This window comes from Protomyctophum parallelum, assembly GCF_964188405.1.
Source record: "Protomyctophum parallelum genome assembly, chromosome: 4".
Lineage (NCBI taxonomy): Eukaryota > Metazoa > Chordata > Actinopteri > Myctophiformes > Myctophidae > Protomyctophum > Protomyctophum parallelum.
In genome coordinates this window covers 44,374,762-44,401,786 of record NC_139700.1, presented here as the reverse complement: position 1 = coordinate 44,401,786, position 27,025 = coordinate 44,374,762, and the positions used below count along the sequence as shown (strand labels likewise).

Here is a 27,025-nt window from a genome sequence, read left to right as displayed (position 1 = left end):
CTGGATATTATTAAGAACCATCTAAAACAAGTATTTGTGGAATGTCTTTGATTTTTGCTATTCTTGCCCTGAAGAGATACAAGATATGTTTGAATCTCAATAATACAAATATATAGGCTATACAACGCTTCTTCAATACTACTACTTGACATAACACAGGACAAAAAAATAAAATAGTTACATACATAGAAACATATGGGCAGAGAGCAATGTCCACAGCTCAGTCTAGTCCTGGCCAAAATCCAGATTAAGCCTCAGAGTTGAGAGCATAGTGATGGGGGATCTGTGTGTCTCTAGTGGTGCACCAAAAATAATCTCTTCTGTCTTTTTTGTGTTAATGATGAGAGCGTTGTTATCACTCCATTCAACACCCTTATTTACTCTGTGTTGGTGCAGTCCAGGATCACTGGAACTATCTAGAAGAGAAACTAAAGTTGTATCATCTGAGTACTTTAGAATGTACATGCTGCATTCGTGATTTGAGTCATTTTCAAAAATGTTGGTGGCGCTGTAACAGGCCAATGTGAAAAGGGTGGGATATATTCCTTTAACTCTAACAAGTACTGTACTTTTAGACAGACATAGCAGAATAGTATAACAACTAATTTCAGTGGACAATGGAGGAATGGAGGTTGATGCATGCATGGTAATGCATTATGGTAATTATACAGCTTTCCAGAATGGAATTTCCAGAACAATGGAGGGGGGGTGAGCCATTCATTATCCATGCATCATTTGACCAACAACAACAACAACAACAAACTGGTTCTAAATGTTCTAATATGAGAAATAACATGAAACATGAAATAAACATGGGGTTAGATATCCATGCTTTGGGGCGAGATATCCACGCTCTGGAGAGGGAAGTCTGGAACACTCTGGTGGAGCCGTTGCCCCCGCGACCAGACTACGTTTAAGCGGTTGAAGATGGATGGATGGTTCATGGACTAAATACTAGTTCTGAACTGAACCGGTTCCCAACCGTCAGTATGTCAGTATGTGGGTCACATACTGACATACTGAAGTATGAAGTATGAAGTATGAAGTTCCCCATACTGAAGTTCCCCTAGGTGACAGAGACTGATTCACAGATTCTAAAATGTAGTTTTACAGGTCTTGAGAGCTGCAGCCTCTGGGGACAGGTATTAATTTTTGCCCCGAAGAGATACAAGATATGTTTTAATCTTAATAGTACACATTTTAATTAATACATAAAGTCAACATTAAGTGGAAAAAATGTGTTATTTTGTCTCTTTCAAAGATTAGCTATTCATTTCCATTTGGTGGTTTGGGTAGGATATTTCAAGGATCAACGATGTACTTTGTTACATCTTGTGCAGGTAGGCCTACTTAAGAGTAAACCTTATTTTTGTTTGTCTTCCTTCAGACAATGCAGCAGCATATGTAACCAAGTGTAGCAAAGGATTTACTTTTATAGTTATGACTACACCACCTTGAGATAGTTCAAGGAATTACGTGAATAGACCAGTAAACTGGGTTCCCCAACAAATGCAAGTTATTTATAAGGACTTGAGACAAAGTTCCAAAACACAGGAATTTATTAACTTTTAAGAACAGTATGGAATAACAAATATTTATTAGACCAATGTCCAATTTCATATATATAATGCAGTAAAATGCGAACAATATCTTAAAAAACTAAGAACAAAACTAAACACACGCACTGAACCACACAGCATGCAGGAAAACAACAAGAGGAAATGGCTCAATTAAATAAAACCAAACACTAAAATCAGTCTAAACAAACATAAAAAAAAACAGCAGTGGTGACATCTATAAGGAAGTGAAAACAAAACATTTAGTACACTATGAAGTTAAACAAATAAATCATTGCAACAACAATTTGATATGATCATGTATATACCTATTTGAGTCCGTGTTCATTCGCATCGGCCCCTCTAGCACATGAGCTCATCGCTTCCAGGCACATGAACTCACACTGGGTAGGGTAGTATAGTAACAAATAATTAAAATACTTATTTATAAAACACTTATTTAGTACAATCTAAATAACATCTATCCATCATGTTACTCACCAAGGCAGGGACAGATAAAACACAATTAAGACATGATCTCAGGACCCACAGCCAACACCAAGAAACCTGTGTTTGTTAGACTGCAGGGCCTTTAAATAGTCAACACTGATTGACAAGGAAGTGGCAGGGCAGCCAGTCTACGGTGGCCCCAAAGGCTCAATTCCAGCCGGCTACACATAGATAGCGTAACATTCAAAACAACAAAAACACAGCAAGCGCAGCAAACAAAGGGATAGAACAAAGAGTGCAAGAAAGAGCAATCAAAGAGTAAAAAGTGGTAACGTACATGTGCATGTTTTTCCCTGTAGAAGCAAAGTTAGGAAAATGTCAGATATGGTTAAAAATGGAACCCCATGGGACATTATTTCAGCCTGGTACCTGGCAGAATCTTAAAATATACATAGGCCTACTATGCAGTTTGGTCAGAAAAATCCACCCTTTAGTAAAAACAGAAATAGGTAATCTGAACATTTTGCGGGTATGTTTTGTTGTGGTTTTGTCCTGTAATAGAGTCAATGTGCTTAAATTAATAATAACCACTTTAATTAATTCCTTGAATCCAAATTGTATTGTCTGTAGGCGGTTTCCTTCAAAGGTTGTGCTTTTTTTCGTGCAAAAAAATTTGACGCACCTGTAAAATATGTGGCCAAGCATGTATTACGACCAGGGGGGCAGTCAGCCAGATATTTCGTGAAGCCTCATTTGAAATCGGTAGTTCATATAATGGCCTGTTGTGGCGCTGGACTGGACCCAAAAAGCCCCATAGCTCCATAGAGGCCCATGTATTTTGGCCCAACTTCACCTAGACTGTATTACCTTAATAAACATGGTCATGAATACTTTCTTCTTCCAGTCACTAATTTAAAGTCTCATTTCTAATGTCATAATATTCTTTTTGGAAAATTATGGTCCCATTAATTAAAAAAATGACCATAAAGAAAAAAAACCATCGCGTATGTTCTGAGGGGCGTGGCTACCGTTACAGTCTATGATCGGGATTCCCCTCCCACTCGAGTCAAAATAAAAAACAACGGAGAAGAAGGGGGGAAGTCCCGCCTCGTTGTCTGGGCAGCCAATGGCCAGCTGGTCCAAAACGGAGCCAGCCAATGGCCAGCTGGTACCAAACGGATCTAGAAAGATGGCGACTTACAGTGCAGGAATAACAGGCTTCATTTTACGTCCATGTTAGACCCGGCGAACGCTTTGTCCATATTTTTTACAGTCTATGATTACGACCCGAAAAGAGCTAGGGGCTCATGAAGCACAGCTAGCCCTGTGCGACGCCAAAGCTGACTTTGGACTTGACAATAAATAGCTGTGTGAAACGGACTGGCTTCTATGGAGTATAGGAATGAACTGAGCCATAAGAGTGCTACAGATACCATGGTGGGTTGCCAATTGTGTGACCCATTTGTGCTACATTTATGCCGCACATGTCAGTCTGTAGCCCCTCTCGGAACCCTACATAAAGCTTTTCTGAAATTTTGATGAGTTTTATGTAGGGTCCCTGTTTATGACTATATTTCCGTATGGGAATTCTGGAACGCGGACATAAACATGCTCTCTAAGATCGAATCTGGTTTGCGTTAAGTATTTTTAATCTTTGTTTGACCGATTTGGTCGCTTTATTTCTTCTTGTTTGTTTACCGTTTATTGTACCGCCTCCCGGTGTGCGGTTGGCTTGTGCCGGCTACGTTCCTGCCTCTGATCTGCTCTGTCATAGCTATAGCGCCACTAGCTAGCCAGATAGGCGGTACAATGAGGTGTCAATAAACAAGGAAGGAAGAGAAGAATCAAAGCGACCAAATCGGTCAAACAAAGATTAAAAATACTTAACGGCTTCCGCGCCACAGGAGATATTCGCAGCGGCATGTATGGGTACTTATACTTCACATATTCAGAAACCCTCACACGATTTTTTTTTGTCAAAGAGCGCAGACAGGCGTTATCCATGTTGTTTATGTTTTATGTATGTCCGCGTACCAGGTGGCAGGATACTGCTGGAACAGGACCCAATGCACTGGGTCTAACAAATGTCAGAAACTTCAGTAGCATTGGGTTCTGCTTGGAGGGCTAGTCAGTCTGCTAACCGCAAGCGGGGGGCATAGATAAATACTGGAAATACATGAAATCTGTGTAAGATCACAGCATTCTAGAGCTAGTAGCATGTACCGTGTCACAACTCACAACCTTAAAAAGGGGGGGAAAAGAAAAAAATATTGTGGATCTTCTATTTTCCAAAAAAACAAGTAATCCATGAAGTCATAAAAAGGCTATGCATTGCTCAAAAAGGGGGGAAAAAGTATATTCCTCACCCAACCAGGAGGCCACAGCATGCAGGTTCCTCTTTGTCCAAAAGCTCTGAATTGACTCAGAGCTAAACCCTCAGAAATGATCTTTGACCAAACCTTTCTTTTTCAGATCTCAAGGATTTTCAGCCCCACTACTCAATTTCTGATTATGGTTTAGTATTGTCATTGACCTTAAAGGATTCTCTTTGACAAACCACCACCAAACACTCTTTTTGATAACTGGAAGTTGGAACCCCATGTCACTTCCTGTACTTTTATAGATGTTCCTGGTACCTCACTTCCTGGAACTATTGATAACATGCCTTTTCCCCACAGCTCTGTGAACAAACCTTGTCAATGGAAAATAAATGACATGGTTTAACTACACAAAACAAAAATCTTTACATTTCGGGGTTAAAACATAAACCTTTTTTTAACCAATCTTCTTCTTCTTCTTCTTCTTCTTGCTGCGAGAGTGAGGTCTAGCCAACACCAACTCGGGATTCCTGGATCGCTGCCCTCCGCAAATTCCTATCCAACCAATATATTTTAACCAATATATTCCCTTATTATCACCCAGTATGTTTCATAACATGTTTCTTTCAAAACTCATACCAGGGCAGGACATACATTTCTTCACACATTTATGTGGCAGCGTCACTGGTATTTAAGTAAATTATAATACTTCAGTTCCTTGCCTCATGTCATTAAAGTCATTCCAGTAGTGTTATAGGTTGATAACTGATAATCAGTTTTTTATTGTCATTCATCATCACAAGACGTACACTCTGGCCAGGAGCACCTGCTCCACATGGTCAGGTCATCTGCATTGTCTTTTTTTTTTACAATTTTGAAAAACTAGTTCAACTAGTCTACTACATCGACACGTTGTGAGCTTGTAGATTGGCTATTTTAACTATTCAAAAATGTTTTTCAAAATAGTAAAAAAGGCAAAGTTTAGGGATACGGGGTTCAGCATGGACAAAAATAGAGCCCTAAATGTTGTTATTCAAAAGGTTACTTAAAATGTTGTAAGAAGAAAAACATTGTGTTTATATATATATATATATATATATATATATATATATATAAACACAATGTCATGATGTGTCACAACTCCAGTTGGCTTTTTGTTCCTTGGCGTAATCGCCTTTAAATAAATACTTTTTGAAAAGTCTATGAGGAAAATGAACGAGGAATTCACTTCACTGGTTCTAGCGTTGTCATGAAAGGGGTGGGACTGTGACGCTCTATAGAGGGCACCGGAAGAGACTTTCCCATTTATTTTTCCATAGACGTTTCAGAAAGTATTTATTTAAAGTCCTTTAAGCCTCGGACAAAGCCAACTCGGCTCCCGACAGATCATGACAATAAACACAATTTGTTTGGGGCCAAGAAATTAGTAGGCCTACAAGAAATTGAAGTGACCAAGAACCACAAATCTAATCTAACACTATATAGGGCTACATCTTGCGCCACCCCTTAACCAGCTGATCTACAAGCTCATGACGTGTAGATGTAGATCGGCTAGTTGAACTACAGTACCGGTATATTTAAAAATGATTTTAAAAATAGTAGAAAATGGCAAATAAGTTTAGGGATAAGGGAGGCGCAAGATGGAGCCCATATACTGTACGTTCAACAGTGGCCACAACAACACAACATACACAGCCACTGTACGCTGTGACGGTCTAGTAATTCTACAGTCAATATGACTCATAGGTGCAGGATGATGAATTTGCACATGAACTTTGAACTCTGTTCCATCTATTTAATCTGTGATTGTGTGATCCCCCTTATTTTATCTATACTTTTTATTCAGCTCAGTCCGCCCTGAGATTGGGAGGTCGGGGTTCGATCCCCGGCCGGGTCATACCAAAGACTGTAAAAATGGGACCCATGCAGTGCCTCCCCGCGTGACACTCAAGGGTTAGATTAGGGGAAAATCCCTGCGACATACTAGCGTCAAGTCCAGGGGGTGTACTTGTACATCAAGCTGCCTCACACTGCAGAAACAGGAGACAGGCTCATGGCTCGGCAAGGCTACTTACTTTACTATCATTGTATTGGTGTATTTTACTATTTTTAACTGTGCATTATAGTGCTCTTATTAATGGATTGAGATGACTTGACTTGACTTGACTGGACTATGACGGGCTATTGGCTAACAGTTTTATGCCATGAAGTTTTAGCCCCATCAGTGTTTCTTTCTTTTGTCCTTTTTGTTCTCTCTCTGTTGATACTGCTATAGTGTTATGGTTGTCTCATACTGTGACAATAAAGATCTTCTCATTGCCAGTCAATGTAGCCGACTAGCAGTGCATGGTAAAATTATTTTTACAATATCAGTTGACAGATATTCAACCACACAGCTATACTTTGTGACCGTCAAATGTACTCTCCATCATGTTTATAGATAATAGTTAGTAACTGTGTTCAATTAGCACCTAAACCTAACAAGAACATTTGTCACAAATACCTCACAACGCGTCGCAACATGACAAACATTTTCGACAAATACATGGTGTATAAGAAAACAATCACACTTGTGTGAAGTGAGGGGCACTCTTGTCATCATACATCACATTCCGTGCTCAGCCAATCGAATAATTTCATTGCATTTATGCGGAATGGTTATTAGTTATTGTATACCACCGGTGAACGATAAAAAAAAGGGCAGCTCTGGTGGCATGCAGAGAGGTAAAGTACTTGCCCACCACCATAGAGTTTATAGGGGTTTGCATCTTAGAGAATATATTAATACTAGAGGCTCACCCAGCACATGAGGCGTTCTTCTAGGATTGCTTATGTGCCAGACATGAACGCGCTGGGTCGTTGACTATCATTGCGTGCGTTCACGTATGAATTATGAAACATATAGCGTTCACGTGTCATCAGCCCATAACGTGAACGTGTGCATTGCTGCATATAGTGCTGGCTCGAGCTGCAATACCACTTTCGGCCGCTATGTCCATTTCGCCTCAGGGTTTCCTCTCGGTGACGTCTCTATTATATTTCTAAGGTTTGAATCCACCACGCTGCATCCGGTTACGCCGAGTGTCTTTACCGAAACAATTTGCCCGTGTTCATTGGCCTGTATACTCCTACAGGCTGGAGGGGCTGTAGCCTGTCAGCGAGAGGGTTGTTTGTTGAATGGTAGTATAGGATGGAGGCACTATGTCCTCCCAGTTGGGGCTCCTCACTGGCGGGTGAGCCATTGAGGTACAATAACAGTGGCAACACAGAAAGGTCTTAATTGGCACTAATTCATCGGGAGAAAAGGGGAACGGCCCATAGATCCGAAGTCCCGTTAGTCCGAACATGCACTGCTCCCGTGCTTGCGGTTAGGTTTAGGTTTGCTCCCGTGCTTGCGGTTAGGTTTAGGTTTGCTCCCGTGCTTGCGGTTAGGTTTAGGTTAGGTTTAGAGATAGGGATAGAAATTTCGGAACAATGAACCTTCTGACTAATGACGCGGCACAGAGAAAAGCGGGTCAAATATTTGGCTATATTCACTCCCGATTACATGAAGGAAAAAAAATGTTTTTGTGAAAATGTTACGTTGTATAACATTTGAGTGAAAGTTATTTTGACTGGTGATGATGATGATGATGAGGGCTGTGACATTTCCAACCTCAGCCTTCCATTGGCTCTGCAGCAGGCTCCTCCTCTTCAGCCTGCTCCACCTGCCTCTGTGGTCTCTCCTCGAGGCCCTCAAGGAATGGGGCAACATCGTCGTCGTCGTAGATGGTGAACTCCATATCTTTGCCAACGATCCCAATGGACACATTCTTTGTGGTGAGATCTAGCTGAGAGGGCAGGGTTTCCCTTAGGGCGCGGACGCCGTGTTGCACGAGGTCATGCAGATTGCAGTCGAGGAAGGTGTCCATGTTTCTCTCCAAGTAGGTCCGTGCGGACTGGGAGCGCGCACCTATGGACATGGCCTTGCAATCAAAGAAGTTGGCAGAGGGGCAGGTTTGAAAAATGTGCGGACCCATATCGTCATATCCGGCAATGAGCAGCCCTACACCATAAGGCCTTCTTCCGTATCTCTGCGTCGGTATTTGGGTCTTGCTTCCGATGGCCGAGACCAAGCGAGACACGTGGAGTGGCTGGTCGAACACGTACCTGGAGTCCAGGCACTCCTGACGCATGAAGTTGCAGAGAAGCCGGGCGTCGGCGTTGAGACCGGCGATGGAGATACCCACGTGGTTATCAACGTGCAGGATCTTCTTCTGGTGGGCGGCCAACTCCGACTGAGCTCTCTTCAGTGCAACGAGGACCGCGTGAGTGCGAGACTTGAGACCCACCGTCGCCGATCCCTGCTTCACGGCCTCCATTGCATATTCAATCTGATGAATGCGCCCCTGGGGGCTCCAGACTGTAACGTCGTTGTCGTACCGGTTGTGGAACATTGTTCGCGATTTATTAGAAACTAGCTATATGTATTATTATTGTGTGATGGAGGGTCAGCCGTGGTTGTGCTATACTTTATCGATCCACTAATGACCAAAGACCGCAAATTACCTCGGCTGTGAGGCCTTTATACACACTCTTGCCGTGATGTATACGTCCATCTTTGGACTGGAGGATGGAGATGTCCATATTTAGGACATTATTATGAGATCATGTATGACGTCAACAACCATGCGTCAACAACCGTGTGCCAGACCAAACAAAAATTGTGTTTGTTGTCATGATTTGTCATGCAAAGAGTTGGCTTTGTTCGCGGCGTAAACGTCTTTAAATAAATACTTTCTGAAATGTCTATGAGGAAAATGAACGGAGAATCATTTCCTGGGCGGGACTGCGACGCTCTATAGCAATCGCCATGAAGAGTCCCACTTTGGCCACGCTTCCATCTAAAAAAACGGCTGCACTTAGAAGGCATTCAGACTTTAATAATGAAAATTCTGGTTGATCCTATCCGGGTGGTATAGGGTTGAAGTACCTGCCAACCACCATGGAGACTGGTTTGAGTCCAGATAGGTGCCTCCATTGTCCTAGCATACAATGGCAAACATCAGGAAACACTTAAACTGTGCCTGCACAAACTGCCGTTGTTAGGCGTGCAAGGCTACGGTGTGTGTGTTGTGTGTGACAACACACCTGAGCCCTAGGTCTGTCTGTATAAGGCGTGAAGGCACCCTCACTAGTAATCGTTCTCAGACAACCTGCAATGCACATCAATGGTAATTTAATAACTCACACAATTCTTGATGTCATAATTTAGGAAGGCACACATGTCTGGTACTGTAAGGGCCATCTTTATATAATTCGATTCAAGATGTCTCCACTCCTCAAAGTGGATAATGAAATAAAAACCAAGGTGGACGCTTTCAGGGAACGGATCACTAGAGAAGCAGAGCACCTCGTTGCCAATTTTTTCCCCAACAAGTTGCTGGAATTGGATCACTTCCTCACCACCGATCCCTGCATAAACGTCTCTGAGCTGAAGGAGATCCACTCGGAGATGAACCTGAGCAGACCTGACCCCGCTCTGATGGCAAACCTGCGCAAGAGGCTGGAAGCGCAGAGCGATGGCGGGTGGGAGGATAAGGCGACGGGCGCCGCGGTCTTCGACGTGCCCAGCGAGACGACGATGAAGAGCAACGCCAAGCTCGTCGACCTGATCGAAAAGGTCAAACCGGAGATCAAGACGCTCATAGAGAAATGCAACACGGTTCAAATGTGGGTCCAGCTGCTCATCCCCAAGATAGAGGACGGCAACAACTTTGGCGTGTCGATCCAGGAGGAGACGATAGCCGAGCTCCGGGTGGTGGCGCTCGTGGCCTTCTCCTACCTGGACCACATATCGAGGTACTACATCACCCGGGCACAGCAGATGTCTAAGATAGTAAGGCACCCACAGGTGGAGGACTACTGGCGTACGATAATAGAGATCGACGAGAACATATACATCAGTCTGAAGATCATCGTCTCCGATCTCAGGAACTATTATGTGACGTTACACGACACGATCATGAAGAACATCGAGAAGATCAGAATTCCCAGAAGCAGTAACACGGGTTCGCTCTACTGACGTCCCATTCGGCTGAGAGAGAGACACAGGCACGCACCAGTTGAAGCATAATCAGTACAGTATGACTACACGAATGATGACCGTCCATGTGGGTCGGATTGGCAATGCCTGCTGGGAGATGGATGAGATGAAAATGGGATGGATAATTCTGTCAACACTTTCTTCAGGGTATAACAGCCTAGATAACACGTGGCTATCACTCTTATCACTTCTGTAAACATTGTTAGACAGTAGACACTAATACCAATATAAGAAGTTTAACCAGTTAAGCTGTATCTCATAATTTCACAAATGTTCGAAAGACAGTAAAAATAGGCCTAGCTGATCTTACAAGCTCGCAGTGATGACAGGTAACAGGAAATCACAGTTTGATTTGAGGCAGTGACGAGAAATGACAATCCAGGACCCTTTGGAGTGCCTGTACTTGGAAAGAGGGGACAGTTCCAAAGCCACAGTTCCGATGTGACGCTTTGTCAGCTTGTAGGCCTACACAGTATGTCTATTTTGACTATTGATATTAGATCTTTTCAATCAATATTCAATCAACTACTTTATTAGTCAGAAATGTAAACAGCGTGAATTACAGTAAACTCTAAGGCTAAAAGTTTAACACACATGTTCTGAGGTCTTATAATTGTTTCCATTGTGGTCCCAAGTTCTCCATTTAACCAAATTGCCAAAATATTTCAAAATTACAAATGGGAACATTTTACATTTTTTTACATTTGCCTAAACAGTACAGTTCAACCACCTCTCCACAACAATATGTATTTAGTATCTTAGAGGGCATAACCCAGTCATTTATATTGTATTAATATGATTTGTTTAATAAAAACATGAATCACCTTGAAGACAGAATGATTTAGACTTAGTTGTATGAAGTAGAAATGTAAATACTAAGTTACTTTCCACCACTGGGATTCAGTGACACATTCAGTGACAGACACTGTTGGCCAAAGTACTCGACCCCACCAGTACTTCAGTCAAAGTATAGATAGGCTATACTATACTGTCAAATATAACTATATATAATATACTAAAGCCATTGCTTTAAAACATATTTCACCATTCAAGTAGCCTACATGATTTTAAAAACACTGTAGCAGTAGCATTCAAAAGCACCACACAAAGCCCATAGAAACCCCTATAGTGTACTAGTGTATAGTGTATACTGCAATTGAATAAACGAAAAGGATAGTCATTTATCTATTTATTTTTATTTAAACAGTAGCCTAATAATGTTAGCTATAGTGCTGAGCTAAATGAAATAATTTAGTTGTCATTAGCCTACATTTTTATTTTGGTCCAAAGCTTTTTTTCAAATTTATGTAGGCTGCAGGTCTTGGTTTAGTATGGAAATGCACTCAAATGGTTCACATCACATCACATTCAGAAGTGACTTGTTACGTTGCAGTCTTCCTAGAAATCTAGTTTAGATAGTTTCATAGAATGTTTTGACAGCACTATAGCATCGGTGTTATATAATTCATGTTTTTTTGTTTATTTACTTGTTTGTTTACACATCTTCTTTATCATTATACTCGATTCATGTCAAATGTGTATTTTCAGAAATGTGGCCACTTAAACCTGTGCTTTGTAAACTTTACCTTTGGCTCTGTACTTGGTCTTCTCTTTTTCCCTCCAAGGGCTCCATCTTGCGCCACCCTTATCCCTTATCCCTAAAGTTTAGGGATAAGGGATAAGGGTGGCGCAAGATCTCTCGATGGAGATCGGCTAGTTGAACTATTTTTAAATGTTTTTTTTTTTAATAGTAAGAAATGGCACATTAGTTTAGGGCCTAAACTAATGTGCCATTTCTTACTATTAAAAAAAAAACATTTAAAAATAGTTCAACTAGCCGATCTCCATCGAGACATTGTGAGCTTGTAGATCGGCTATTTGAACTATTTTAAAAAGTTTTTTTAAATAGTAAAAAAATGGCAAATTAGTTTAGGGATACGGGTTAAGGGGTGGCGCAAGATATAGCCCTAAACCTAGTAACCTCTGTGCCGAAAATAGCCGATCTACAAGTTCACAACAAGTCACTGTGCGACGTGTTGTGAGCTTGTGGATCTGCTATTTTCTGCAACTGTTCCCCTCAGACTAAGAATGTTAGGGTTGAGGTAAGGATTAAGTTGATCGTTTTTGTTGGGTTAAGGGTTGGGGGTTAGGTTCTTTTTGGTTGGGGTTGGGTTTTGATTGAGGTTCAGCCCAAAATAGCAGACCTGTTGCTGAAGGAACATTCTGTAGATACTCTCCCCTTGCATTTATCTGTTTTTGGAAATGCCAAATTATGTAGAGTAGATGTGACAGTGAGTTGGCAAGTCATTTCATGAACGCCATGAGCCCTAAAGGTCTCCACACACCCTTGGCGTGAATTCGGATTTTTAAGCGGCGTTTCTCCATCGGTCTTCCGAAAAACGCGGCCGGTGTGCAACCACCTTAAAGGTATATTCAGTGATTTCACTCAAAAAACCTTAGGTTTCGATTTTTGGCTGTGGGACCCAGCCTTTCGTCCAATCAGGATAGAGAGTCAAAAACGAAACCTAAGGTTTTTTGACCCCCAGGGGTTAACTGGGGACAGGGAGGAACTCCTTATATGGCCAGCACACTCTATAGTAGGGAGGATTATCACAACAAAACAAAAAAAGTGATATTTGAATTAAGTGAAATCACTGAATATACCTTTAATGGTTGGGTGCATCAATTTGCAGTGGTGGAAAGTAACTAAGTACTTTTACTTAAGTAGGCTATTGTACTTTTTGAAAGAAATTTAGGTATTTGACTTTGTATTTCCAATTTCCAGTACTTTTACTTCTACTCCACTACATCTGGGAGCCAAAATTTGTACTTTTACTCCACTACAATTATTTGAAAAGTTTAGTTACTATAGTTACTTCGGAGATTTTAATTTTGATTAGAAAACAAACATACATTAACCACTTAAACACTATACATCTTGGCAATTTGAAAATAGCCGATCTAAAAGCCCACAATGCGTCACATTGTGTAAAAACTAAATCTAGAATTTGTCACAGACAAGGACAAGTCTCGATGGACACACATTCATATTGATGACCCCCGTGTGCTGAAGTGATCTCTGTTGGCTGAAGAGCTCCTTGTCTCTTTATTTGAACAGTCCTACACGCATGAGAAGCAGAATCCACACCCTTTTAAAGCTTAAGGGAGATTCTAGAAATACAGCTATACCAAGTGCTTTACAAGAGAATCAGAATAAAAAGGTACAGATACAATCAATCAAAAGTAATAAAAGCAAAGGTAAGGTATATAATAGAAAAAAAGTCTTTCTGCACACTAGGACAGGTGTGTATAGGTGAGAACAGTTAACGTTTAAAAAAAGGAAAGCTCCCGCTGCACACTGTCACTTACAAGCACATTTAACCTTTCGGTCCAGCTGACCTTTAGATGTAAACTTTCAGTCCAACATGAACTTCTTCAGGTATCCAGGGGCAGGGGTCCATCATTATGTCCATACATGGACAATTGTGTCGGTGGCAGACTTGCGGTCTTGTCTGTGGCAAATGTTGGTTTTCTTTTTTTCTACACACCAATGTTCTTATTTTGATCATAAGACCCAATTAGCCCTTCACTAAATCCCACCCCAAAAAGTGATTATCCAATGCCAATCCAAATAGTTTAGCAACGGTTGCTATGCAGGTCAAGCTTTCTTCGCTGCTAATGTGCCTATTGGACAAGGATGGGTTGGGGAGGGACTTAGTGAACGGCTAATTACTGCATGTCAAGTCTCCAGGCTTTCTTCGGAAAATGTATTGCACTTATTTAGAGTCAGACCTGTTGTGGTCATTCAGGGCGATCTCTTAATGTGTTTATGGTCCGTGAAAATAATAATAATTGACAAACAATGTCCAGCACAAGCCAACATGGCAATGACCCCTGCAGTTATCAGATGAAGATCAGTTGGACCGAAACATTGTTCTGTATAAAGTGAAGGACCGGGCAGGACCATTCCTTTTTGTCAAGATACTATATACAAAATGACAAGAATAAAGTTAAATGTAAATCCTAAAAGATAATCGATAAGAAAATACAAAGATCACATTAAAATCTATAAAAGTGAGTTTTAAGAAAAGACGATACATAATGATACATGAAGTAAAATATATATATTTTAAATGCATCCACAAAAACAAATACCACTTCATTGCCCTAATTTTACAGACTAGTATTCCCATGCGTACACTTACTGTATGCCTTTCCACGAAATGTACTATCCCTGTCCAGGGCAGGCAACAGTGAAAGTTGTCACAATTAAAGGACCACTTCACCACTTTTCAACCTATCTTCATATAGTAGGTTCTCACAAATAATCATGAGAAAATGGCGCAATTCCTTTCTACTCAGTCTGTGTCTCATAGGAGGGCTGTGGGCAGTTCAGAAACCGTCTTCCAGTGACATCATCGATGGGGAATACAAGCTAATAGAAACTGCAGGCTTTCTAGTCCTGAAAAGTTGCAATGCGAAAATGGAAGCCATCGTTCTCACGATAATGAAAATCTAAACATTTTTGTAAAAGAATCTTGTTTAAAAAAGAATCTGCCTAATGATGATGTCACTGGAAGACGGTTTCTAAACTGCCCACAGCCCTCCTATGAGACACAGACTGAGTAGAAAAAAATCGTGCCATTTTATCATGATTATTAGTGAGGACCTATTGTATGAAGATAGGTTGAAAAGTGGTGAAGTGGTCCTTTAAGATAAATATACTATAGTTCTCATGGCAAGAAGAAGGGACTTGTTCTACCGGACAAGACCAACATTTATGCCCATTACTCTAGGGTTCTGAATCAGTGCCAAGCTACCTGCGTTCCAAACATCAGTGGCATTGGACCATCTCAATGTTGAGAAAGAGACGAGTGATTTGAAGCCTGACCTGAGATCAGATTCTAAAAATGTCTTCTACATCCTGACAGTTTTTCTGAAAAAGCTATGTTTCTATTTCAGTCGTTCTTCGATTTAAAAAAAATAGCAGACCTATAAGCTCGTAGCGCGCCACTCGGTGGCACGCTATGAGCTTGTAGATCTGCTATTTTTCAATAGCTAAAGCATAACATAACCCTAACACCAAAAGGGGTTCCCGCCCAAAATGGGTTTTAATTCTGACACATGGAGAAGTTAGCCTGCACAGTATGAGAGACCTAGCTGATTAAACTTTTTTTCTCCACTGCCTGTGTGTGTATAACTTCATCATTCTTCACAGTCACAGTCAACTTAAATAAAAACATGAAAGTGTTATCTATCAACACTTTGTGCAATCTGTAATATAAGAAGGAATATAATGAATGCATCAACTGTGTTCACTATATAACATACATACCAAATACAGTCACCTGTAGAATTATTGGCATTATTGGCAACCTTTATTGATAAAAGGCAATCAATGAATAGAAATTACAAGTATTAAAAACAACAAAAGATTCACAATTATGTCTTGCATTATGCCTAAGAAGTAGTACAAGTTATTTGACATTGTCCTGCAAAAGCATATACAATGAAAAGCCCTTTACACATACATTGAAATAGGATAGTGAGTCATGATGAATGTGAATAATGAATGTTCAATACAAAGGCGGTTTGTGTAATTAGAAAGCCTACTTTCCTTAGTGGACGCACAGTGAGAGCCCCCCACCACATAAAATGCACTTTTTGGCCAGAAAGGGATTGTTTTTCCACCGGAAAATAAATACTTTTAGTTACTACTCCACTGCGCCCAAGACAAGATTTTCCTTCCGGAGGTGGGGGGCTCAGAGTGCGTCCACAAAGGAAAGTAGGCTTTCTAATTACACAAACCGCCTTTGTTTTGGTGAGTAGGTAAAACGTATTTCTTTATATTTACACTACAGACGAGAGGCTGGTCTGATTTATGCGAGCGTAGGAAGAGAAGAACAGTTCCATAGCTCTAATGAAGGCATTAGAGCTATATGGACCAGAGCTAGAGAAGACTGTGAGCCCCTAAAGGCCGTGCTGCTCCTTACAGGACCAAACAGGTTTGAAGCAACTCACATTGCCATCCTTAAGAGCTCCACGTGCACACTAGTGGGGCTAAAACATGAAACAAGTTGGCGGTGCAACAGTTAATGGGATTAACTCAAATGGTTTAGGCTTCGTCCTCCGGGGTGGCATGAAGGTGCCCAGCAAATTACATGACAGTTCAGCAGCCAGTTGCTTTCGAGATATCTTGATTCGGATGAAAGTGCGTTGATGGGTTTAAGACAAGTCTTTCCATCATCCTGTCCTCGTCATCAGTTTCTGCTTGTGGGCAGCCTTTTCTGTACCATGTTAATGCACGGAGGAATGCAGACCATGTAAAATGTAGACACTGAAAACAAAGGGTGCACCAACAGAAAGCGGCCTTGAGGCCCTGTGAGGCACACCAGAGGGAGTGCTTTATGCCAAGTGCATATGGCACAGATACTGTCGACTCAGTTTGTGTCCAAGTTGCATACCGATAGGGTGGGGAATTAGTTATATACACTTTAGAAATGACACGCGTGCTTAGTGACCACAATGGAGTATCCATCCTAATGCTGGGAGGTCGGGGGTTCAATCCCTGGTCCCGAGTCATACCAAAGACTATAAAAATGGTACCCAATGCATCCCTGCTTTGGCACTCTACACCAAAAGGTAGGACTGGGGGTACAGTAAGTCCCAGCGACATGATAGCGTTATGCCCAGCAGGTATACAGTAGTACAGTACATGGCTGGGGGATGTACTTGTACATAAAGCTGCCTCATGCAACAAAAACAAGAGAGACTTCTATTGGAACCAGTGGTTCTCAAGGCTACTATATGTGATAAATATATAAAATGCCTTTTTAAGATAATACGTCATTCAACCAGCGTGCCAACAATTCTAGAGATGACTGTATTTTCTAACAGGATAATTGTTTCAAGTCATTGGTAGTATTACTATAATGGTGCAGACTTTATCTTAATTTTCCCATTACATATTGCAAGCAATATCCTCTGTACAAACATGTTGTGTTAGCAATCTGACATTCACCAACCGGCAACTATACATTTGTGAACATTCTTGCTAAACTCACTAGGGTTGTGCCGATCCGATCGTGTGGTCGGAAATCGGGGCCGATCACATCATTTTCAAATGAATCGGATCGGGAGCAAAATAAACTGTATCGGGACATCCCTAGTATTAATTTTATATCCATATCATGATATTATACTGGATATTGTCTGTGATTTTGGATATTGTACTACTATGATATGGCATAAGTGTTCTATAAAGATAACGCAGGTTAGCGGTCTTGTGAAACTGTGTTACCATGTCTGTCTCTTCCTCCATGTCCCTCAAAGCTTGGCCAATATGATTTTGGTATACTGCATCTCCAATCCGTTCCATGTTTTTTTATGACCTTTCAGTTAAGCAAAGATCTATTAGCTAAGAACATAACACTTGCAGGGCTGTTTTGTTAAAGCTGACCATACCTCAAATGTTATTTGATCTTATTGTTATTGCACAGATCTTATTGCACATATTTTCAAAGACACACAGTAAAAAGAAAAAGAAAAACATTTTAGCCACCTAAGCTTGCCTCCCATCACCACTAATGTAATTTTCGTGCTATAAAATATATATTGCCATCGTCTTAGTTATTGAAAATACAGTTGTAAGATTACAAAAGGCAGTGATTTTGTTTTCTTCTTATTTTAAAGACAGTAGGTTTGCATCAGTCTTATAACTGTTGGAAGACATAAACATATAGTTACAACTGAGAGCTCTAATCTCCAGATGAAGCTGTGGTTACAGGGGTCTTCAACGTTTTTAAGCCAAGGACCCCTTCGCCAAGGACCCTGGCCTTTGCTGTGAAGAGATGAAGCAGGGATGCCCCATTACTTATTGTTAAATGTGTGTTTTCAGACATCATGTTAAATGTGTGTTACTGATTTCAGACATTTAACCATTTAAACCCTCAAGACTTTGTGAATTTGACCTTTGGCATCGGTACATGGTCTGCTATTGTGTCCCTGTACACCAAGTCTCTGTCTTCGCAGTCTGCTCACAACGCAGACACGTTGTGAGCTTGTAGATCTGTTATTTTCTGCTAATGTCCCTCCGCCCCAGAATAGGGATGTGAGGGCTAATGTAAAAAAATAAAAAATAAAGTTCCTATCACACAAATAATATTTGGCTGGCAGTATCTCTCGAGGACCCCCTAGGCGGTGTCCCGGACCCCCTGTTGAAGACCCCTGGGTTAAGACATTACTTAGTGAAAGAAAATGGCAGTGTGAACTCTCTCTATTTTATAGCCTATAGAACACTGTAGTCATCCTACATGTTCTCAGAAAGCTCCTATTCCATATAAGTCCATCCCTATAGTCAATCATCAGAGTGCTGCTCTCCCATTCGCTGGAATGTTCTGGACAAGAATAAGGGCACATACTTGGTTACACCTCAGCTGTCGAGTTAGCTTCACCCAGCTACAGTAGCAACCCTGATATTCTGATTTGGCTGGGAGTACGTAGCTTATCAGTGGAGTAATTTACTTGTTAAAGAGTAATGAAACACTATAAGGCCAGTTTGAATGTAGAAAATCATGGAGATTTGGATAGTGGCTGCGTCAAAGTGAAAGGACTTAATGTTTAGGTTTTTTTTACACACCAGGGGCATATGGGCAAATTTACCTTACCTACCATATGGCGTATAAATGATCCAACAAAAAATGTAACTGCAAATATATGGTTTCAAGCTATATTCATATAGTTTAAAACTCATAGAACGCCCAATAGTTTACTTATCGTGGTTTCCATGAACTCCTGGAGCGCCAATGACTTCTTTTACGTGTTTTTATAGCTTCCTATTAATTGATAACATTATATTAATGACTTACCCCGGATCGGGGCTCCCGTTTGATCGGTAGCTCTCGGCTACCGATTGGCTTTGCCTGGAGCCTTATACAGGTCCGCACACAATGGAGAGGCCTGGAGGCATTTCTAGGCCTTTTTTCTCGTATTCACGGCTCAGATCGCGCCGGATGAAACATAGCGACTATGGTTAGCGGCTCAATCGTAAATCCACGTCGCCACCTGGTTAAAACATGAATTCTTCATAAAGACTCTTAGATAGACGATGTTGACAACTTGACATTAGCTTTAGCCGCTAGCTGCTTTTGGGGAGGAGGGGGTGCTCTACTTCTACAAGCGAAATAGAACAGGAGCCTATTACGTAGTCGCTGAACAATCGCCACTGCCCCCTACTGGCGGTGGACGAGTTGCTCATCGATCGCGCAGGTGGATGCTTTTATTTGCGGTGGAAAAAAATCACCACATAGATTTTTTTTGGGGTGAATTAATCACACACGCGCACAAAAAAAAGGACCGTTGGTGTTTCATTACTCTGCTAAGTACTAACCCACTACATTCAAGTTGTTGGCGTTGTTACTGTGGACTGTGGATCGCGGGCGGAGCGCTGGGCTGCGGTGGGCTTTGCTGCCGGGGGGCTGTGGGCCCGACGTTTGTACTTTGCTGCTGGGGGGCTGTGGCACTGGCATCATGCAGTCCAGGATGTGCATCTTGCCCTGCTCCTCTTTCATGAAGAGCTCCACCAGCAGGATCTTCTCCTCGTGGATCTGGAGACTGATGTCCTTGGGAATGTCGGGAATCAGCCAGTCCACCACGTCGCTCATCAGCAGCACCACGTTCTGTGAATGTGTGTGTGTGTGTGTTGTAGAGGGGAGAAATACAATAAAAACATATTATTATTGCACTATATACGACTGCTAGGGTAGAGTGGCCGGATGGGAACAAAAAGGTTCCCAGTTCGATCCCTGTGGGCTCCCCCAGACTTAGTGTCGAAGTGTCCTTGAGCAAGACTCTGAACCCCTAATTGCTGCCGATGTGCAGGTTGGTGCCTTGCATGGTTTCCTCCATCATCGGTGTATGACTGTGTGTGTGTGTGTGAATGGGTGAAAGTAATGCACAATCTATGTAATGTGCTTAAAGCGCTACATAATTGGCACCATTTACAAAACATTATGAATTTTCTTTTAATTTACTTTATCAGTAAAATTGCACACTCGCTTCCCAACATAGATACATTCTATACCCTAAAATAAATACATATTTGGACCATTTTCAACCTGGCAGCCATATTTTGACCTGTTATTTTTTAGGTGCAACACATTAACAACCAGTAAGACGCCCTGAAGGGTGAGGTCGCGTGCACGCATCCACCTGGGTGACGGCAGACTGCTGGGCGAGCGCTGGCGCTTTGGCATGGGGGGGGGGGGGGGGGGGGGTGTCAGATCAACATATGGAATTAATTCTGTACTGGCCATATGGAGCGTACAGGGTTTGATGGGGTTAGATCAACATATGTAATGTCAGAACAGGTCAGCTCCATATATGGAGATGTAAGGGTCACAGCGGGGGCAGTGTCTTTAGTGTACAGGGTTTGATGAGGGCCCAGGTAGGGCCGGTCCATAATTGTCGGGCCTGTTGAGAACCAGGCCCAGGTGCCTGGCACGGCTGCACTAATCACTTTGGGGCGAGAGTTTAAATGGACGGGTATCAGTCAAAAGGGAGACATCGACGAGGAAGGACGGGGGAAGGATCTACATATGGAATGTCAGAACAGGTCCGCTCCATATATGGAGATCTAAGGGTTTGAGGTCTGATGTAGAGTTTCTGGCCAATACTGATGACATCAGGGATCTCCATATATGGGCATTTCCCATATATGGGCTTAATATCGATGACGATGTCTCGTGATGTCACGTTATGTCACCATATATGGTCATGCCTGGGGTGACGGACTAACAAACTGTGGGTAAATGCACGTTTTCATAGTAAATGCCACGGATGCGTATATATAATATATACCGGTATATATATTTTTTATAATTCGTCTTGATTTTGTTAAATAAAATTAATTAGAGAGATGACTTCAGCACACCCGGTTTAATTTTACAGCAGGTGCGTATAGGTCCTGGCAGTGCGTATAGGTCCTGGCAGTTAAATAAAATAAAAAATAGAAATAGAACAGTATCATAAATCAAATCAAACTGCGAGTTGAGGGAATGGCGTTACCTGGAAGAGTATGACGAAGGCCAAGCGCACGGCGAGGATAGCGTAGAACTCCTTGGAGATCTCGTAGGGAGTGGCCGACCACGGCGGTTCCCTGTAGTCTTTATACCTGCAGACGGAATGAAGAACGTTCCATCTCTGATTTATAGATGGGTCTATTCACTCATTTAGGAATTAAGGACTAAAGGCCGATTCTAAAAAACACTTTCTAAATCCTGACCTACGTTTTGTGAAAACACTGCCAAATATTTATTCAACGATTACAAAACACACACCAACAGACGGACTAGGAGAAGAACAAAATACAAAATAGGAACAAACTAGGAAGTCAAAACCAGTGTTGTTTTTGGCAGCAAAATTTAGATTAAAATTTTAGTCATAGTCTCTGAATAGTTTTCATTTAGTTTTAGTCACATTTTAGTCACCCGGAATGTTTTAGTGTTAAGTGTAGTTTTAGTCGACTAAATATCATAAGATTTTAGTCGACTAAATCTGCAGTTGATTTACTCGACTGAAATGTGTTTTGGCGGGCCTTGATGCCGTCGTAATGATTGTTTTTACACTTGCTGAAAATAGCCGATCTACAAGCTCACATGGCAGCTTGACGTGTTGTGAGATTGTAGATCTGCTATTTTCAGCACGCAACCATGTGTAAAATGACTTATACTAGATCTCTAGTCCACTAGTCCCTTCCTAACATTTTAGTGTAGTTTTTATTTGTTGACAAAATTGTCAATACATTTAGTCTTAGTTTCAGTCATCATAGCTTAGTTATCATTTCGTTTTCCTCAGTGAAAAAGGTAGTCAACGAACATTTTTCGTCTTACGACCGATTCATACTCCTATTTTACCGCTGTAGTGCCGAAATGATTTTGGCTCGTCAGAAATCCCCCCCCCCCCTCCCCCCCCTCCCCGAACCTCATTATTCGGCTCTAAAATAGGAGTATGAATCGCGCCTTAGTTTTAGTCGACGGAATCAACACTGGTCAAAACATAATAATCTGTGGTAGGCCCCTCCAAAACGGGGAACTATATATCGGACCCAAAACATCGTTGCATCGTTCAGGTTCTTTACTGGCCTCTACCAGACCTCTCACCTGCACATCTCCACGGGGTAGCCCAGGTGCATGGCGTCCATGGGCGCCGTGCCGTTCTGGAAGTGGCTGACATTAAAATAAGACAGGGTGTGGTTGACGAAGCCGTGCATGGACCCGTCGGGACTGTACATGTACTGATACACCAGCCGAGGGATGAAGTCCGATGTGAAGGATATGACAAACGCCTGGAGAGTTGAAACATAACGCGTATATAGTGAAGAAATGGGAAACGGGGAGTGAGAGAGAGAGAGAGAGAGAGAGAGAGAGAGACACATAGAAGGAAGGAGGGAGTCAGAGGGAGAGAAATTTAGACCCGAGTTAAAACTTCTTTGAAAGAATATATATTCAAAGATTTGCGTAACATTTTTACGATCTTTCAAAAATAGCAGACCCACAAGCTCGTAGCGCGCCACTCGGTGGCGCGCTATGAGCTTGTAGATCTGCTATTTTTCAATAGCTAAAGCATAACATAATGCTAACACCAAAAGGGGTTCCCGCCCAAAATGGGTGAACAAAAACAGTATGAAGACAGGGAGCGTAAGAGTAAGAGGGGAGAGAGACATGCAAGGACAGAGTGCGATTGCAAAAGAGAGCATGCTCTCAATGTTCTTCCCTGATAAAATAAAATAAAAAATAAAAAACTGCGTCTAGTGTGTTTCGCCTCCAACTTTGTTATAGTTAGACGGCTGCTAAATCTAAGTGCAAAGTGTGCGTAAGATAGCAGTGATTGTGCCAGACCACACCTAATTTCAAAGCCAACATAATAATGCTCATGTAAATGGTCGCTAAATAGGCCGCAAGATCATTTTGTTATTCTAAACAACGTGTGGGCCGGGTTTACAAATGACATGGTTGGAAAATGTCCAGTGAGAGAAGTCTTGCACCAGGTTAGTGATCAATACAGATTGATTGCAGCAGGGAGCTGATAGGTGTGTGTCTTGCCATGTGTAAGATGAAGCTCTACTTACATTAATTATAACAGCCACTTTCGCCACTGCTCGGAGTAAGTTGTACCATATACCTGAAAACACATACAATATATTTAAAGGAGCATTCAGTGATTTGGGTGATTTTGAAAAACCCACGGTCCGCCCCGGTAACAAGATGTGCACATGCACGCACAGTGGGGGGACACGCGACAGGCCAACAGCACACACACCAAGGCCCGCCCCCGCTCGATCATGATTGGCAGAAGGCCCCTCTCTATCCTGATTGGATGAAGGCTGGGACACCTAGCCAAAAACAAAACCTTTATCTATTTATGCCATGCAAGGATAGCCTCAATGATACATAGCCAATGTAGTCCTTTACAAAATTACATATTTTGACATACTATACTGTAGTTTATATTTTGGCTGAACACGTAGGCTGTTTAGATCAGGTTCTTAAGACCTCCAAAATAATCCTAATCATTTTAACTGAGGAACGACCACTTGGAGTTGAGTCATTACATTTAGTTTGACTCAGTTCCATAGATAAATATTGTGAAAATAGCAGATCTACAAGCTCACAATGCCTCTTTCTTTTATTATTTGCAACTTGGTCGATGTTTGCGATAATGGTCTTTTTTTTCTTGTTTGAGGTATTATACAAGTCTGAATGTCTGAAGTTGTTAGTTGTGGGCGTATACTGTCAACCAGTGTTGTTTTCGTCGACTAAAACTAAGACGAAAAATGTTCGTCGACTACCTATTTTCACTGACAAAAACAAATGGAAACTAAATGAAAACTAAGCTACGATGACTAAAACTAAGACTAAATATACTGACAATTTCGTCAACATAAAAACTAGACTCAAATGTTAGGAAGGGACTAGTGGACAAGAGATCCAGTATAAGTCCTTTTACACTTGGTTGCAAGTAGATCGGCTATTTTCAGCAAGTGTAAAAACAGTCATTACGACGGCATCAAGACCCGCCAAAATACATTTTAGTCGACTAAATCAACTGTAGATTTAGTCGACTAAAATCTTATGACATTTAGTCGACTAAAACTAGACTAACCCTAAGACATTCCAGGTGACTAAAATGTGACTAAAACTAAATGAAGTTTCAGTCCAAAGACTATGACTAAACTAAAATAGAAATTTTCTGCCAAAAACAACACTGCCGTCAACCTACCGATATCTTTAGCTCTTGCTGCCACGGGCCTTCGGAGCTCAGCAACAAACTTCTTGGCATCGAGTCGGATCTCAATGATGTTGTTCAGCAGAGCAAAGAGAGGCGCCAGGGGGAAAGACGCCACAAACAGCGTCACGAAACCAAACTGAATGACTAGAGAGAGAGACAGAGTGATAGAAGAAATGGAGAGTTTGACGTTTTATACTGTAGTATGGATTGAATCGAATCGATTGCATTTCATAGGAATTTCACATAAATGTAATGGAATCACAGCTGTATTGCGTTGTACACAGAACTCCACTACACAGTCTCTTGGCTGCTAGTTTCTATTATGTTGTAACATCTGTGCCCAGAGTCACATTGTTTTTATGCATTTTTCATTTGCTATGCACTATTTTCATGTATGTTATTATTTTTCCACCTATCTGCCACACTATGCGTTTTTTATAGTTATCTGCTGGACTATGCCATGAGAAACCAGCTAGATACATGTGTTGCTATGGTAACAGAACAGGCAGTGATTGTGAAGCCCCGCCCACAGCTCACCTGGCTGATGGGGTGAGGGGCAATCACATTGTTTGGGCCACCTGGAGAGATTGAGTCTGGCAGTCCAGTGTGGAGGTGGAGAGAGACAGACAGCATGTGCTACACTGAGAAGCAAGAGGATTTATCCCAAGTCTTGCTATAGTAGTTTGTGGGATCGTGTGGATTTATACCCTTTGGAGAAGGAGAACTTTCTTTCCATTTTGGATTATTTCCCTGGAGTTTGGATTATTAGGAGGACGGACTTTGCGTACCGGGTGAAAGGGCGGTAAGAGCCGAGTAGACTTTCCACTACGCAACTTTGGAGCGGGTTCCATTTTGGATTTCTTTTTTGTGGACATTTAAGTTAGCCTTGAACAGTTCCAGGACATTTGAACCTCACACCCATCCCTTTTGAGACAGTTTATTTTATTTTGATTTCATTTAAGTTGACTATTGTTATTGGAATTTGTTTTGTTTTAAGTTTATTAAATTACAGTTAAACTTATTTACTGATTTCTTTAGTGATTTTATTCTGAACTGACCCACCACCTCCCTCATTTTTGCTATAATTGATTTATTTAATTGTTATTAGTGTAATCGTTATAGAATGGAGCCTGAACAGGGACGGTCAGTTCAATAGAATACCAATAATATAATCACTTTTCAGTAATTTAAGCAAACATGTCTGATGATGAGAACAGAGCAGGTGAGGAGCCACCAAACCTGTCTCACTACCCTGGGTCAGGAAATGTAGATCAGACTCCAGATTACAGTGCAGCCTCGTTTAGGACTAGGAGAGATGCGTTGTCAGAGTCCCTCAAATCACTCTATGGCGAGGATGATACAGATCCCGAGGGCAGTGAACAGGGCGTAGAGGAGCCTCCTCCACCCAACCCAGTCCAAGAACCTGCAGATGGGGCTAGTGGAGTGACTAACACTGACTTACAGGCAGAGCCACCTTCATCACAAGACAGGGTGGGAGCATTAATAACTCAACTGTACAGTCATTATGGTGACATGGACACTAGAGTCACGGCTGTTGAGCGGAGCCTTAACCTCACCAAAGCCCTCGTCGAAGGTGAATTCAGCCAAAGGTTGGTGGCAGTGGAGGCATTGCTGCAGCAACAGGGCGCAGATATTGGGGCTCTGTATTCAAATGCAAAGAAAGGAGAGCAAGGAGTTAATCACCGCATTGACAAGGAGTGCGCAGCTCTTAAAGATCTAGTCTCAACCTCCATTGAGAATCTTGACTCTGAAATGGTGAACTGCTTGAAGCGGAGAGATGCTCGGTGGAATGACATGATGAATTCTCGTCTGCCAGTTAGCACCTCTACCCCCATGCCGGTGGGTCATGCATCTGCCAAGTCTCACTCAAAGCAGAGTTCACCCATTCCTTTTGGGGCAAAGACAATGCCAGACGACAGCCAGAGGAGTGTCATTCACCCTGCCTATCACTTGAAACCTCCAGTCAAGGTGGAGTTTCCTTGTTTTGGCGACAGGGGAAGTGACTTGGATCCAATCTCCTATCTGGAGAAGTGTGAAGAGTTCTTGGCTGTGCGCCCCCTACCTGATCTTGAGATCCTTGCAGCACTTAATTCAGTCTTGAGCGGAACGGCCAAAGACTGGTGGAAGGCCGAACGAACCCGGGTGCAGACCTGGAATGAGTTTAAAGATGCTTTCTTGAGGTCCTTCCTGTCTGAGGACTATGAAGCGGAGGCCGAGATGCGGATCCGTGAGAAACGACAAGAACCACATGAGAGTATTAGAGACTTTGCTTTCCAGTTACGAGCTCTCTGTCTGAGATGGCAAGCCGA

At 41.9% G+C, this 27,025-nt stretch overlaps 3 protein-coding genes across 5 annotated transcripts in view; 1 reads left to right on the top strand and 2 right to left on the bottom strand.

Annotated features, from left to right (window-relative positions):
- Positions 1–7,980: 7,980 nt before the first annotated feature.
- Positions 7,981–8,760, bottom strand: LOC310857212 (proteasome subunit alpha type-1-like; the record flags this gene model as incomplete). The annotated part of the gene is made up of 1 exon (XM_083762822.1): positions 7,981–8,760. One exon carries the CDS (start codon positions 8,758–8,760, stop codon positions 7,981–7,983), a length of 780 nt encoding a protein of 259 aa, XP_083618948.1.
- Positions 8,761–9,632: 872 nt separating this feature from the next.
- Positions 9,633–10,388, top strand: LOC310857684 (proteasome activator complex subunit 3-like; the record flags this gene model as incomplete). The annotated part of the gene is made up of 1 exon (XM_083763472.1): positions 9,633–10,388. One exon carries the CDS (start codon positions 9,633–9,635, stop codon positions 10,386–10,388), a length of 756 nt encoding a protein of 251 aa, XP_083619598.1.
- Positions 10,389–13,538: 3,150 nt separating this feature from the next.
- LOC310858138 (anoctamin-1-like) overlaps positions 13,539–27,025 on the bottom strand; it is a 72,323-nt gene continuing 58,836 nt past the window's right edge. For all 3 annotated transcript variants that reach the window (XM_083764216.1, XM_083764217.1, XM_083764218.1), the window contains 5 exons: positions 24,687–24,839; positions 23,536–23,588; positions 22,568–22,752; positions 21,474–21,579; positions 13,539–20,086 (listed from right to left, as the gene is read on the bottom strand). In XM_083764216.1, the coding sequence (XP_083620342.1) occupies positions 19,793–20,086; positions 21,474–21,579; positions 22,568–22,752; positions 23,536–23,588; positions 24,687–24,839 (791 nt within the window). In that variant the 3' untranslated portion in view covers positions 13,539–19,792. The remainder of the gene's footprint in view (positions 20,087–21,473; positions 21,580–22,567; positions 22,753–23,535; positions 23,589–24,686; positions 24,840–27,025) is intronic.